At 36.6% G+C, this 16,283-nt stretch overlaps 1 protein-coding gene across 16 annotated transcripts in view; it reads left to right on the top strand.

The window, feature by feature from the left end:
* The window catches only part of TIAL1 (TIA1 cytotoxic granule associated RNA binding protein like 1), a 23,676-nt gene extending 7,393 nt beyond the window's left edge, over positions 1-16,283 (top strand). For 3 of the 16 annotated variants that reach the window (XR_014827031.1, XR_014827033.1, XR_014827032.1), the window contains 11 exons: positions 6,278-6,376; positions 6,618-6,672; positions 6,829-6,916; positions 8,811-8,886; positions 10,341-10,449; positions 10,762-10,857; positions 10,958-11,042; positions 11,268-11,391; positions 11,593-11,651; positions 11,747-11,886; positions 13,479-16,283. Coding sequence is in view for 11 of the 16 variants with exons in the window: in XM_003133196.5 (XP_003133244.1) it covers positions 6,227-6,376; positions 6,618-6,672; positions 6,829-6,916; positions 8,811-8,886; positions 10,341-10,449; positions 10,762-10,857; positions 10,958-11,042; positions 11,268-11,391; positions 11,747-11,886; positions 13,479-13,605 (1,050 nt within the window). In the remaining 5 variants the exon portion in view is untranslated. Of the gene's footprint in view, positions 1-5,849; positions 5,933-6,226; positions 6,377-6,617; positions 6,673-6,828; positions 6,917-8,810; positions 8,887-10,340; positions 10,450-10,761; positions 10,858-10,957; positions 11,043-11,267; positions 11,392-11,592; positions 11,652-11,746; positions 11,887-13,478 lie in introns of all 16 variants that reach the window. The other 13 variants (XM_005671506.4, XM_084995721.1, XM_084995722.1 and 10 more) reach the window with 6 other exon arrangements.

Below are 16,283 nucleotides of genomic sequence, written 5' to 3'. Positions count from 1 at the left end.
GTGTTGTCAGATAGCATGTGTTTAACATTTTAAGATACATGAGTCAATTAGTACTGTTTTAAACCTCGAGTTACTAGATAGATTCTTGTTTGTTGTGTTGACTTATTTGATTTGGCTGACAGACTAAGTTTAGAATGGAGTTTTATTTGAGAGGACAAAGTTTCTGTGCTGTTACTCTCAAATGCTTCTTTGTGATGTAGTTATCTTCAGGTGATTCTGCTTATAAAAATTGTTAGAGCGTATCTCAAAATGTTGAAAAACTAGATGATGTTTCGTACATTTCCAATAGGAGTGTTACATTTCCAATAGGAGTGTTACTGGTGTGTGTAAAACATGAGGTTATTATGCGCATAGTGCTACACAACAAATTTGAACATTTTTAGTAAATAGTGACTGAACAGCTTTATGTAGATAGGAATTTAAGTTGTTGGAATAATAATTGTTTTCTTCTTTTTCCAAAAAAATCTTACTTTTTATCTTTTCTTGGTAAAGACCGTAGCAGTGCCCAGTGACATGTGTTTCAGTTTGTTTTTTTCTTTTTTGTTTATTAACACTTGGGGGGGGTACTAGTATGTACTGGATACCACTATAAGTGCTAGAAATACAGTGATGAGTAAGACAGTTCCAGCCCCATAGAATTTTCCAGTCTAATGAGGGAGACAGAGGAGTTAGCAAACACTAATGATAGAGGAAAATAAATGCTGTGGAAACTGACAGGTTCGAGTGCTCTGGAAGCATTTGGGTCCATGGTCTTGGGTCAGGGGAGGATCCCTGGAGGATTCAGTGTCTAGGCTGAAAACTGAAAGGGATAGTTGTGGAAACTGACTAGATAGGAACTTGAGGAAGAAGGGATTCCAGGTAGAGAGAAGAGTGTTGATCTTGCCTGATAGACAGAGGGCAGGAGTGTTTGGGAGATAGGGGAAAAGATAGAAACTGTAACAAGGCTAGAGTTTCAAATGGGATTAAGAGATGCCAGGACTGTTAAAAACCTACAAAGCAAATTGGCCTTTTGATTTTTCGTAACTAATGATAATCATCATTGTGTTATATTATATCTTCTTTTCTTCTTGTCTTTGATTATATGCATTCTCTCATTAATCGAAATTTTACTTTGTTTTGGCACTATTCAAAGCATAATGCAGAGGTAGACCAGTGAGGGTCCCAGCGTTTGCATATTAGTGAGAGTCTTGTAGATAGCAGGTAAACTAGATAATTCCAGATAGGAATAAGAGCTATCAAGAGAATAAAACAGTTGATGGCAGTTGATGGGAGTGTTGGTGCTCTGTAGGCTGGGTGGTGAGGGGAAAGGTGTCTTGCTGCAGTTGGCATCTATTTTGTGAATGTAACAATACAGTTTCTTAAGGAGACAGGAACTAAAGTTCCCTGATTTAATGTTGAGGCTTTTTGGTTATGGTTTGTGGTCTAGAAATCTCTCTTCAGCAAACATTTGCTCCAAATCAAATTTTAAAAGAACAAATGAGTCTTATTAGACTGGATGTTTGCTGTGGGATCCAATGTTGAGTACTATCAGAAATCACCTCTTCAGGGGTTCCCACTGTGGCTCAGCGGTAACAAACCCAGCTAGTATCCATGAGGGCTCCAGTTCGATCCCTGGCCTCTCCCAGTGGGTTAAGGATTTGGCATTGCTGTGAGCTGTGGTGTAGGTTGCAGATGCAGCTTGGATTCCACTTTGCTGTGGCTTTTGGCATAGGCTGGCAGCTACAGCTACCATTGGACCCCTGGCCTGGGAACTTCCATGTGCTGTGGGTGCAGCCCTTAAAAAAGAAGAAAGCAAGCCCGCGTTGCTGTGGCTCTGGTGGCCGGCGGCTACAGCTCCGATTAGACTCCTAGCCTGGGAACCTCCACATGCCTCGGGAGCAGCCCTAGAAAAGGCAAAAAAGACAACTAAAAAAAGAAAAGAAAAAAAAAAAGAAGGAAGGAAGAAATCAAGAAATCACCTCTTCGAGCTGAGACAGGAATGACAGGATGGCACCATCTACATTAAGAGCTGGAGGCCTTGAGTTGGTAATGAGCTTGGTGTATTTGTAGAACCAAAGACCAGAGTGGCTGGAACCTGGTGAATGGTGAGAAATGAGTCTAACGAGGTAGGCAGGCAGGGTCCACTAGGGCAGTAGGGGCCATGACAAGAGTGTTCAGATTTTACTCTGATTGCAGGAAGGGTTTTTAAAAGCAGGGTGTTAAAGTACTCTTTATTTGCATTTTAAATATTACTCTATTTGGAAAATGAGTGTTGTATGTAGAATAGATTGGAAGGGGCAAGAGTGGAAGGAGAGGGAAACCAGCTGGGTTTAATTTCACTAGTCTAGGTAATAGATGATGTGGAGGGCTTGTTCTTTCGGGTGGTAGCCATAGACATAGAGGGATAAATTTGGGATATATTTTGGAGGTAGAATCAATAGGACTGGCTTGGCTGTGGGATACAGGGAAAGGAAGACATCAAGAAAGACCCCTAAGGAGTTCGCGCTGTGGTGCACTGGGTTAAGAATCCGACTGCAGTGTGTTGGATCACTGCAGAGGCACGGGTTTGATCCCCAGCCTGGTGCAGTGGCTTAAAGCACCTGACTTTGCCACAGGTGTGGTTTAAGTCACAGCTGTGGCTCAGATTCATTCCCTGGCCCTGGTGGCTTCCATATGCCATGGGTGTGGCCATAAAAAAAAGATGGGAGTTCCCATTGTAGCTCATTGGGTTAAGAACCTGACTAGTATCCATGAGGATATGGGTTCGATCCCTGGCCTTGCTCAGTGGGTTGTGGATCTGGGGTTGCCACAAGCTGCAGTGTAGGTCACAGATGTGGCTCAGATCCAACGTTGCTGTTGCTGTGGCCATGGCGTAGGTTGGCAGCTACAGCTCTGATTTGACTTCTAGCCTGGGAACTTCCACCTGCCATGGGTGCAGCCCTAAAAAGACAAAAAAAAAGACCAACAGAGACCCATGTTGATGATACTAGCTTGCAGGGGTTTTTGAAGCCATGGGACTGAATATGGTCTAGTTCCTATATCTAGAAAGTGCTGATAGAGAAGAGTAGAGGGGTCTGAGTTCAAGCCCTGAAGCATCTCAACACTTGTGTGACATTTATAGTTTGAGTTTAGGAGGAAGAGATACCTTCGGAAAGATCCTCCAGTGAGGAAACAGGAAAACCAAGAGAATATGGTAGAATCTATAGGAGAATGTTTAGAAGAGGAGGAGAGTTTGAGAAACATTAGGTAAAGATTTATTTTAGCAGTTTTTGTTTTTTTTTAACTTGTGTGTGCACAGCCACTTGAGGGGTAGAGGGATTTGAAATGAACTTTCACAACTTACCTGTGTTCTACAACTCCTACATTTGAACTTGTAAATAGTTGTAAAATTTTCTCTCTCTTGACATTTATGTCATCCAACAAAAATTGGTGACAGTTGGAGTTTCCATTGTGGTTCAGTGGAATCGAACCCGACTAGTAACCATGAGGATGTGTGTTCGATCCCTGGTCTCTCTCAGTGGGTTAAGGATCCGGCGTTGCCATGAGATGTGGTGTAGGTCACAGACGAGGCTCAGATCTGGTGTTGCTATGGCTGTGGCATAGGCCAGCAGTTGGATCTCTGACTCCACCCTTGGCCTGGGAATTTCCATATGCCACGGGTGTGACCCTAAAAGAAAAAAAATTGGTGACAACACCAGAATAAGGACACAGTTGATTTTAGAGTGTTACTTGGTGGTGGTGTAAATGGGAAGCTTGCAAAGGTGTGGACTCTAGTACATACTATTATTTTGTTTTTTATTTGCGGGTTTTGTTTTTTTGGTTTTTTTTTTTGTCTGTGCCTGCAACATACCAAAGTTCCCAGGGCAGGGATGGAACCCGAGCTGCAGCAGTGATGGCAGGTCCTTAACTGCTAGTCCACCAGGGAACTCTAGAGTATTATTTTCTTTTCATAAATTTTATTTTTAATAAATGCAAAATCTTTTTCCCCTTAATTTTACTTTTTTTTTTTTTACTTTAGTTACTGTTTATCTTAGATTCTAGCCTGCCCTGTATACTATCGTAAGTATATATTATCAATTCTAAGGCGAATGTTAAACTTTAACATTTCTGGCAGATGGGAGGTGACAAAAATCAGTGGTATCTTCAGAGAGATAAAATGCAGTGTGAGGAGTTCCCGTCGTGGCGCAGTGGTTAACGAATCCGACTAGGAACCATGAGGTTGCGGGTTCGGTCCCTGCCCTTGCTCAGTGGGTTAACGATCCGGCGTTGCCGTGAGCTGTGGTGTAGGTTGCAGACGCGGCTCGGATCCCGCGTTGCTGTGGCTCTGGCGTAGGCCGGTGGCTACAGCTCCGATTCAACCCCTAGCCTGGGAATCTCCATATACCGTGGGAGCGGCCCAAAGAAATAGCAACAACAACAACAACAAAAGACCAAAAAAAAAATAAAATAAAATAAAATAATGCAGTGTGATGTAAATATAGTAGTGGAATATGTGTGTACATGCACGTATGTACATTGAATGGGATCTAGGTTACTAGTTAGACTTCTGTGTATTTTGTTACAATGATCAGTGTTTTCCTTAGAGATCTTTAGGGCAGGAAAGGTAGGGGAAGTTGACTAGCACCAATTTATTTATTTATTTATTTATTTTGTTTTTTTTTTTTTTTTTTAGGGCTGCACCCACGACATATGGAGGTTCCCAGGCTAGGGGTCTAATCAGAGCTGTAGCTGCCAGCCTACGCTTAACAGCCACAGCAGCGTGGGATCTGAGCAGGGTCTGCGACCTACACCACAGCTCATGCAACACTGGATCCTTAACCCACTGAGCTAGGCCAGGGATCGAACCTGCATCCTCATGGGTACTGGTCAGATTCATTTCTGCTGAGCCATGACGGGAACTCCAGCTAACACAATTTAGCTTCTTCTTTGCCTTTAAATCCTTCAGTGAATGGCACTGGTAAGTGTTAACTCCTTTACAAGAGGAATTTGAGTGCGTTTCTATTTGGCCTCTTTTCTATTTCCTTTCTCTGCCTTGTAAGAACAGCATTCACGTGGCTACAACAGTAGGATTTTGTATGGGAGCCCATAGTTTTCTTGTCAGTATTAATGATTACACTTTTTTTCTCTCAAGGAAATGCCTTCTGGTTGCTTCACCACTATTGTTTTAGACGTCTTATTTTGGATTTTTCTTCCAAAACTTTCCTGGAATGAAAAACAGTGGTTGTTGAAAAGAGCTTTATTTTATCTGGTATTTTAATCCCTTGTAAGTGCAACTGGAATTCTACATTTTGAATGTTTTTTAGGGTGTTTTACAGTGATGGATATTTTTAACCTTATCTAAAAAATGTGTTTGTACAGTGGTATAACTATTCAGTATAGGTTATATTCTTATAAAATTCATTTCCATTTTGGTTGATAGTGATGATATACTTACTATACTTTAGGTACTTTCTCATCGTCCTTATAAATATCTGTTTGACAGTGACCATCAAGCATAGTATTGCAGAATATAAAAATAAAGATTTCTCACATTGGTGTTTTTGTGATATAAAATTGTAGCTTTGTCTTAGAATATTTTATTCACACACATTTTCAGAAAATCTTTTCTTCATCACTAGTATATATATATTTTTGGTCTTTAGAAGACCGGATTCAAAGTGAATAGAATCTCTAGTGCTTTCGAAGATTTTAAAAGGTAGGGAATTCATTTCAGCAGCTGGTTATAATCTGAATTTCTTCTGTTTTCACTCTCATTCCTTCCTTATCCAGAAAAGAAATACGTAATCTCATCTCATCATATATAGCACTAATCCTAGTTTCATTCAGGAGTAAAGTTTGTAAAGTTGGTTCATTTCTGTATTTTTTTATAGTCATGGGATACAGTTTATGAAGGATTATGATGCATAAGTAGAATTCATCCCTTTGAAAATAATGTTGGGAGAGAAGAGCAGTGGTAAGGAGTGGTCCTCATCTATCAAATCTGAACTTGAGGTTTTGTTTGGTCTAATATAAACTTCTATTTTATATTCAGCATACTTCACCAGAATTTTGTATTTCGATTTAATACTGATAGTCTTGATTCTGTGTTCCATTGTAGTTCTGTTTGAGTACAACAGTATTCTGAGGTGCATAGTCAGTTGTAGGTGTAAATTTTATTTTGAAATTGTTAGGCTTTCATAAGCTTGTGCAGTCTCACCTCGTACATTCCTAGCTATCAGTAATGTTTTTTCCTGGATTTTCTTCTCAGCAACCCGATAGCAGAAGGGTCAACTCTTCTGTTGGATTTTCTGTTTTGCAGCATACAAGCAATGACCCATATTGCTTTGTGGAATTTTATGAACACAGAGATGCAGCTGCTGCATTAGCTGCTATGAATGGGAGAAAAATTTTGGGAAAGGTAAGATAATAGAATGGTGGCACCTTATGAATGTATATATTTGCATGTCAGGTTATTTTGTGTTCTTCCTTTAGCAAGTTTTTAAACAAATATTCAGCTTTGCCAAGTGATGGTTTTGCTTTATTCAGCCTAGTACTTTTACCAAAATAATCCTGCTTGATAAATGATTTAATAAGTGGTAAGTGTTATGATTCACAGTGAAATACCTAATAATTGTATTAAATATAATCTTTATTTTTAGGAGGTCAAAGTAAACTGGGCAACAACACCAAGTAGCCAGAAAAAAGATACTTCCAGTAAGTACTTCTGCTGCATTTTACTGTGGAGGAGTTCTGAAATTATCCTGGCAGCATTACCAGCTCAAAGAGGGTTTTTTCTTCCTTTAGTGTTGCCTAAGAAAGATTTCGTCGCTAACTTCTTAAGTATTTGATTGCCAAATGCTTTGATTTCAGATCATTTCCACGTGTTTGTTGGGGATTTGAGTCCAGAAATTACAACAGAAGATATCAAATCAGCATTTGCCCCCTTTGGTAAAATATCGTAAGTATCATAATCAATACTATACCCAGTAGTGATAGGCAAGATTGTATATGATTAACTTGTATCAGAACTAAGATTTTCTTTCCCTAGTTAGTGTGATTTTTTTGTTTGTTTGTTTGGTTTGTTTTTTTGATCAGTAGGTGTTGTTGAAAATGTTAATGTCATTTCAGTGTTTTGGGGTCTTGTTTTCATCTAATCCTGTGTATAACATGTTAAAAATTTTTAAGTAATTCTGTTTGTTATCTTTAAAGCAGATGGTTGGGTGATAAAACCTATTATAAAATCTAGCTTTTTGTCAAATGTTTTCAGATTTTGGTGGTTAAAGAAATGGGTTAAACAAAAATAAATGTGATTTATACTGTGTATTAAACTTTTATAGGAGTTTATAAGTGGGGGAAGTAGGTAAATTTTGGGGTGTGCTGTGGTGAAATTAGAAATGTATATGTTTAATTATAATGATAAATGTGTTTTGATATTTTAGCTGAAAAATAGCACTATTACAGTATTGAAATGTTTTAATGTCTGAGCCATAAATGTGGGATTAATCAGTAGATTTTTTTTTTTTTTTTTTTTTGTTAGTGGTATTTGATTCTGCTTGTTAGGGCCCAATTGTGATTTGATTTTTTTTTAAACAAAGTTTATGATCAGATTTCACTGTGTTACTTTATCAACTATATTGGGAAATTAAAAGTGGTTACAAGTTGATAAAATGTTTGTCATAGTTTATCTTTCTGATTAAAATCACTTTATTTCCTGTGGATTTAAATTTAATGTTTTAGTACTACTTTACAGAAATGCTTCAACTAAGAACAACAATACATTTCTCTCTATAATTTGTTGTTCTATAGAGTTTATTGATAGATTTAATTCTTAATTTTCTATTCTGATATTTGCTTTGCTTTTTAATTTCTAAATGTGGTAAGTAGTACTGTTTTAAAAATCAATATAAAAAATAATAAAGGTTGCTGTTTTTCAATCTTTATTTATACCTGAGACCTGCAGTTTTTCTGAAGTCCAAGTCACAATTAAAAGTAATAGCATTCTGGTTATTTTGCAGAATTGCTCATAAGAATGGACAGGATCTTGAAGGCTAACTGCAAGGAACTGTGCACACTGGAACTCAGTTGTAGATTTTTTTCTCATTTCTATTTATTCTTATTATACATTATTTATATATACATATTTTAGTATTTACATTTTAACATTCTATATTCAGTGGAGTTCTATATTTCCAATCATTTTAACTTACTCACTAAAATTTCTGTGTAAATTTGTTGTTTTCGTACTGGTGTGCTTAGCATTGTTGTTAGTTTTTTATTCTCCTTTCTTAAATTTCTGAAAATGTCAATTTTTCAAAATTTACAGCTGCCCAAACTCCAAAATGATGGTAGAGAATTGACCAAGAAAAATAAAGAAATCTGTTAACAGGCCATGTATGCCTTTTTAATTCCTATTTTTTCCTCTTTTTCAATTTTTTAATATTTCATATATTTTGTATCACTAGGCAGAAGACATTTAACTATTTAGAAATTGCATGGTAAAGTAGTTAGCATTGTTACAGTAATTTATAGAAGCAGTAAACCTTAGAGGACACTAGCCGATAGAATATTAGAAAAGGAAACTATTGTTCCTATTAATCTTCAAATTTGAGCATTTAGTTTAGAAAGCACAGGCTATTTGATTAGGTTGCATGTTTATTACATGTTTTTGTCCTACTGCTTTTTTCTAACAGGTAAAGAAGCGTTAGGGAGAGTTCAGGAATGGCAGTAGTTAATTAGGGCTAACTGAAATTTTATTTAAAAAAATGCTCACAATACAGTGTGTGTGGTTCCTTTTAGTTTTTATTTTGAGGATGACTCTTACTTCCCTCATTTAGCTGTGCTTCTTTTCACAGGGATGCCCGAGTAGTTAAAGATATGGCAACTGGAAAATCTAAAGGCTATGGCTTTGTATCTTTTTATAACAAACTGGTATGTTTTTTTAACTCAATTTAAATTTAATACAAGACTTAGTCATTAATAAATATTTTTGGATGTTAACTGTAAACAACTGGGAGTCCCTTTGTGGCAAAGTGGGTTAAGGATCTGGTGGTGTCACTACAGTGGCCTGGGTTGCTGCTGTGACACAGGTTCAAGGAACTTCCGCATGTTGCAGGCAGGACCAAAAAAAGCCTACAAACAACTATTGTGTAGCTTTGTCTGTTTTAATAATAGGGTATAGTTTGTTCTTTTCATTTGTAAGCTTGGAAATAACTGGGGAAACAGAGGTTGATACCTATATTCTTCCTTACAGAGTGTTAAAGTTTGCATTTGTGACTTGGTAACAATAAGATGTGTGATAGAAGTAAAGCTCAAAACTGGAACAGATGAGCTAATCTCAGAATTTGGAAGGAAGTTAAATTATATTTATCCTAACCACAAAAATCTTAGTTTTAGCTTTTTAATTATTCATATTTTTGTAGGTGGGATATTAATGACTACAGCAAATTGTGTAAATGAAAATTTAAGCAGTTCCTCTTGATTTTTGCATGTATTTAAGAAAGGGGTACCAAAATATCTTAAGTATTCACATTAAATATAGCATCAGATAATAAAATGGGCGTTGGGGAGTTCCTGCTATGGAGCAGTGGGTTAAGGATACATTGTTGCTGCAGCTGTTGGCGTAGGTTGCAGGTCTGGCTCAGATTCGATCCCTGGTCTGGGAACTTCCATATGCCACAGATGCTGCTGAGAAAGAAAAATTATTGGCAGCCGTTTTACAGCATTCTAAATCATAATGAAGAAGTCTTTTGTCTTAAGTTTTAAATCTTGTGTTATAGTCAAAATCTGTTAGAATGTAGATTGGGGGAGTAGGTTGAAGAGTTTTTTTAGATATTCTTCAGTAAAAATGTTATATTACAAATCAACTGTTAAATTAAGATATTTGAAAACTTTGTCCTTTTTTGGTAATCAGTGGGAGTGATTTTTCTTTGCATATTTGAATTACAGATTTTTTTTGTCTTTTTTTAGGGCTGTACCTGTGGCATATGGAAGTTCCCAGGCTACAGGTCTATTTGGAGCTGCAGCTGGCAGCCTACACCACAGCTCAATGAGGCAGCATTGAGCAGGGCCAGGGATCAAACCCGCGTCCTCATGGATACTAGTTGGGTTCATTACCGCTGAGCCACAATAGGAACTCCCAAATTATAAATTTTTCTTGATGCTTAAATGCTGTCCTGGTATAAAAATGGCTTTAATGAATCACTCGAGTTCAGTTCACTTGTGAAATTCAGTTTTATTTTAGGATGCTGAGTGAATTCATTTACTGATAAGATTTATTGGATCCAGTGGTGCCAGCGTTTTGTTTCATCTTACTGGGTCTTATATACCACCATTTTCTGTGTTTGTAATTGCTCTTTTTTTTATTTCTCTCTTTTTCTCTGTAGGATGCAGAAAATGCAATTGTGCATATGGGAGGTCAGTGGTTGGGTGGTCGTCAAATCAGAACCAATTGGGCCACACGTAAACCACCTGCACCTAAAAGTACACAAGAAAGTAAGAAATGTCTGCTTTACATGTTTTTATGGATACCTCAAAAAATCATGTGTTTAGTCTTAATTTCTTAAAATTTGAATTTTATTAGTATTCTAAGACTCATTTCATCTTCAGTGTAATTGTCTGAAAGTAACTGGGCTTTGATGTAAGTATATTTGGAGTTGTGAATCAGCAAATTTTACAGGTCAAGTCATAGTGTCAAGAGAAAAAATTCTGTTTCTCCCTACATTGAGGCACATCTTAATAGTATACAGTAATCAGTTTCACAGTGCTGTATAACTACCAACATTTTTGGTTTTTTTCTGCATGTAGATAACACTAAGCAGTTGAGATTTGAAGATGTAGTAAACCAGTCAAGTCCAAAAAATTGTACTGTGTACTGTGGAGGAATTGCTTCTGGGTTAACAGGTATAGTGTCTGGTTTTCTAATTCCCTTCTCTGGAGCTGCACTGTTAGTATTTTCATGATAACATGAACCTTAAATTATTTGTATGTTTTTGTTTTTCAGATCAGCTTATGAGACAGACATTCTCACCATTTGGGCAAATTATGGAAATCAGAGTTTTTCCGGAGAAGGGCTATTCATTTGTCAGGTAAAATTCTACGTATAGTTTTGTTACTTGTACATTTGATCCATTTCTTTCAGTTATATCATTTGTTCCCTTCAGGTATTAGAGTTTGTTATTTTAGGACTTCGTTGCAATGTAGAACTATAAACTACCTTCATCATGTACTTTAGTTATAAACTAATGAGTTTCTGTGTTACTAAGTTCTTTTAAAAAATCAAAAACAAAAAAACCTCATTCTCTTTCTCTTAGATTTTCCACCCACGAAAGTGCAGCCCATGCCATTGTCTCAGTGAATGGTACTACGATCGAAGGACATGTTGTTAAATGCTATTGGGGTAAAGAATCTCCTGATATGACTAAAAACTTCCAACAGGTAATTCGATTTTTCATAGCACTTTTTAAGGTTTCCATCTTACATATCTACATAAAAGCTTTAGAAACACCATTTAAAAGAAAACAAAGTGAAAAACAACAACAAAAAAGCATTTAGCTGCTTTCAGTTGATTTTGTTAATGCTATTTCAAAAGTGATTATTTTGTGGTATTAACTGAATCTTAATACTTTCTTTTCACAGGTGTCACCACCCCAATAAACTTAGACAATGATAAATAACAGAGTCCTATTCACATAAGGGTGCTTACTTAGTTTTTCTCTTCCTTGTCTCCCACTTTCTTCAAATACTGTGTTTTCTTTCTTGTTCCCTAAAACAGTAATTTGCTTTTTCCTAGGTCGACTATAGTCAGTGGGGCCAGTGGAGCCAAGTTTATGGAAATCCACAACAGTATGGACAGTATATGGCAAATGGGTGGCAAGTACCACCTTACGGAGTATACGGGCAGCCATGGAATCAACAAGGATTTGGAGTAGAGTGAGTTGTTTGAATTTTTCTAGAATGGAAATAGATATGACTGTGACAAAAGGAATTAAAAAGTGTGTTTTTCTAAGGAGAGTCTGCTTAAACATTGAACTATCTGGCATGTACAGGCATTGTAGAAACCTTATGCAAAAGGATTTGTAATGCTAAAAATTTGCTTTTTATTATCTAGGTAGAAAGGGAGGTTGGGGTAATAACATTTGGTTTGTCCTACTATCTCTGTGAGTAGTTGGTAGAATTTGATTTACATTTCTTTTTCTTTTTTTTTTTAAGTGCTGCACCCGTGGCATATGGAACTTCCCAGGATAGGGGTCAAATTGGAGGTGCAGCTGTCGCCTTCCACCACAGCCACAGCAACACCAGATCTGAGCTGCATCTGTGACCTACACCACAGCTCGTGGCAACACCAGATCCTTAATCACTGAGCAAGGCCACGAATCTGTGTCCTCATGGATGCTAGTCAGGTTTGTTACTGCTGAGCTACAGCAGGAACTCTTAGATTTTTTTTTTTTTAATTTGCTTTTTTAGGGCCGCACCCGCAGCATGTGGAGGTTCCCAGGCGAGGGGTCTAATCAGAGCTACAGCTAACGGCATACATACATACAGCTGCAAGCAACGCCAGATCCGAGCCACGTCTTCGACCTACACCACAGCTCATGGCAACGCCTGATCCTTAACCCACTGAGTGAGGCCAGGGATCGAACCCAAGATCTCGTGGTTCCTAGTCAGATTTGTTTCCTCTGTGCCGTGATGGGAACTCCCTACATTTCTAATATACTATTTTATCTACTTGTTTATTTTTGTTTGGAAAAGATCTTTGTCTAGGTGTGTTCAGAAATGATCTATGCCTGTTGGCTTGTGTGAGAAGTCTCTGAGATTTATCTGATACAAAGCAGCTTGCTTTTCTTCCTTTGTTGATAGATTGTGTTGGTCCCTTTTACTTTTCCCCCCAGACCAGCCCAGACCTTTATTTTCACCAATTCCTTCTCTTTCCAATGTGAACTTGTGTCTTTAAAATTGTTTATAGGGAATTCCTGTTGTGGCTCAGTGGTAACGAATCCAACTAGTATCCATAAGGGTGCAGGTTCAATCCCTGGCCTCATTCAGTGGGTTAAGGATCTGGTGTTGCTGTGGCTGTGGCACAGGCCGGTAGCTATAGCTCCAATTTGACCGCTAGCCTGGGAACTTGCGTATGCTGCAGGTGCAGCCCTAAAAAGCAAAAAAAAAAAAAAAAAATTGCTTATAAACTGATATACCATGTGTGTATGCAGTACATGCGTCATACACCGTGCAGTAGATGAAGTGTTGAATCATTTGTCATTTTTTAAGAATCAGTTTTGAGATACTTTGGATACTTTTTGTAGAAGTCATTATGTTGTTATTTAAGCACAAATTTAAGACTGATATTGGAGTGTGTACTTCGCATATGTGGATGAAGTGTCATTTATTTCTTTGCTCTTTGTTGTAGGTATGTTGATTTCTTGTCTATTCTATAAAGCAGCTTGATTTTTGCATAAATTTATGTAGATAATTTTTTCTTTGTGTTTGCTAAAGTTTTTTTTTTTTTTTTTTTTCTTCCTTGCAAGTCAATCACCTTCAGCTGCTTGGATGGGTGGATTTGGTGCTCAGCCTCCCCAAGGACAAGCCCCTCCCCCTGTAATACCTCCTCCCAACCAGGCTGGATATGGCATGGCCAGTTACCAAACACAGTGAGCTGGGACTCTAAACAAAATGTAATTCATGATAGCTTCAGTTTCCTTGTGACATTCTGAAGACATGAAAGTAGACATCGGAAAATGAAAATATTTATTTTAAAAATTGAAATGTTTGGAACCTTTAGCACAGCTTTGCTTTGGTGAAGGACACATGTCTTCTAGTTCTGCCTTTTTAAGTTTTTGTTCATGATGGATATGAACATGATTTTTCTTTGTGTACAAAAACTAAAATAAAGTCAATAAAGACAATTCTGACTACAAATTTTGATATAATAGGAGAAATGGGTAATACATTTTGATTCTTAGATACTATTCCATTTTTATCTTGCTGTTCAGTATTTTAACTCACTGTGTTTTTAAAAGAGCAAAAAAGGGAGGATTGTGAAAAACTGGGAATAACATATGAGTTCATCCTGAACCTTGATATTCCCTTCCCCTCCTCTGAGGTGGACCACATTCGAAGTCAGCAGAAAAAAGTGTGACATTGAGAAGAGATGCATGATTTTGAAGTCGCTTTGGAGGAAGTACTTTCTCTGTGCCTAAAGAAACCGAAGCCAGACTGACAAAAGAAATTTGCCATCTAAATAAGGGACAGCATTGTTTCAGTTACTTGAGCAAATGTTGGTGGTCCACATTAAGACATATTTTTAAAACTTTAAAAAGTGTTGATTATTAAAGCTGTAGTGAATTACATTTCATTTTGGGGGGAAAATTCAAAGTATGGTGTTTATATTAAAGTCAGTCATACTTATGCTTTTACATGAAGTTTAAATGATATACATTGTAAATAATTGAATACAGTGTTTAAAAAGCATGCTTCAACATAGAAGTAGCAGTAATGTAATTATTTGAAGTAACACTTAACACACTCCACTGCATTGAATGCAATGGATGAATAAGAATGTTTAAGACTGACATTTCCAAGGTTGGCTACTATGTAAAATTAAAATTATACAAATTACTATACAGAAAAAGCCTTAACTTTAATTTCATATAAATCTTTGATTCATTAGTACATTTTAAAATGTCATTGAAAATTAGATTTTTTTTTCTTTTTTTGCTTTACATCAGTTGGTATGTAAATACCTGGATTAAAACCTTGTAAACCTATTTCAAGGTTCCTATAAGTTGTAAAGTACAACTGTTTTTTAAAAAATCTTGGGGTGTTTTTTAAAATTAGATATATTTTGCCCAAGAATTTTTTTAACAAAATTGCTTAAAAAAATCTTAGACACTTTGATGTACCAATTTATAATTGGATACTCAATTTACTAGTACACAGAGTTGTGACTTTTATTTTTAATTAATTTTTTTCCTTGTGGGTAGTGTGCATGGGATGATAAGCCTGAACAGAGGCTGAGTTGTATGTGTGCAGAGTTAGTAAACGAATTGATTGGGTAGGTGTATATGATTGATGTTTGCTTTTGAGGTATTTTTCAGGCCATGTGGATAAAATCTGTCTCAAATTTCTATCGTAACAGGAATGTAAAAGAGATGAAATCCTATGTATTTGAATTCTGACAGCTAGGGGGTGCAAATGTTTAGGCAGTGTATTTGAAATGTTTTGAGGCCTGAACACCAAAATGAGAAAACTCTACAGTTAAGTAATAAGATGCAAATAGCACCCACAAAATACTATTTTTTAAATGTTTGAAGCTACAATTTGCTTTAAAATGATGGTTTTATAAATTGGTGACCACAATAATTTTGGTATTTTCCTTCTTCCCCCATTTAGAAATGTATTAAACATAAAATTTTACAGGGTCTGAAGTTACTCATTTTCAGGCCAAATTTTTTATGGCACTTTAGTTTTAACCACAGTACTCATCTATTATTACACTCTTATTTTAAAATTTACCCTTAGTTTTTTTTGTTCATGGTTAGCATCTTTGGGGGATGTTATGGAAAAGTTACTTTATATTTTATAAGGAGAACATTCAAATTATATCAGTTATGCCTCCTAGTTAAACATTTCTTAAACATATGGGAAACTTGAATTAAAGATTTTTTTTAATATATATTGATAAAAGCCTATTAAACTCTCAGTTTGCCTTTTTTGGTCTACCAGTAAATTAAGTAGCTTATTGCAGTACCAGCTAAATATAGCTTCAGTGTTTCCTGATTGTATGTTCTACAGTTTAATAAAATGACCCAGACCAGTAATACTGCATAGTAAACATGACTGAAGTGTCCTTCATCTTAATCCGAAAGACCGAGACTACATGCTCAGTTCAGGTGATGGGAGTTTTTCATATTAAATGGTTTTTAAAATATAAAGCTACTTATCCAAATGAAATGCACCACTTTAAAATACAACTGTCAAGCTAACGCAGACTGAAGACCATAATACAAACTGAAGTCAGTGCTATCTTGATCCAGTTTAAGCCTAAGAATCGTTGCCTTTTCCATGTTCCTTAAAAACAGCAGCAGAGATTCTTTGGCATGCAAGAAAATGTTTATTTCATAATCATTTTCTGATCTGATTTATATTTGGTGATGTGTTTCTGACTGCCATCTCCCTTGCTCTAATCTCTCTACTAGTATTTCCCCTCCCATGCCATGACCACTTGATTTTTATGCCTGCTGGCAGTGAGAGGCTGAAATGACTGGCCAACTTAAGCCAAAGCTGTAAACCACAGTTGAAGTAAGTCTTTCAATAAAGACGAGACTATATAA

Source organism: Sus scrofa, chromosome 14 (genome assembly GCF_054392235.1).
Source record: "Sus scrofa isolate SSC_HxYL_T2T_F1_AM1 chromosome 14, Sscrofa_HxYL_maternal_Yorkshire_Landrace_v2.0, whole genome shotgun sequence".
Lineage (NCBI taxonomy): Eukaryota > Metazoa > Chordata > Mammalia > Artiodactyla > Suidae > Sus > Sus scrofa.
The sequence above is the reverse complement of the archived record's forward strand: the minus strand, read 5'-3'. Positions and strand labels throughout refer to the sequence as shown.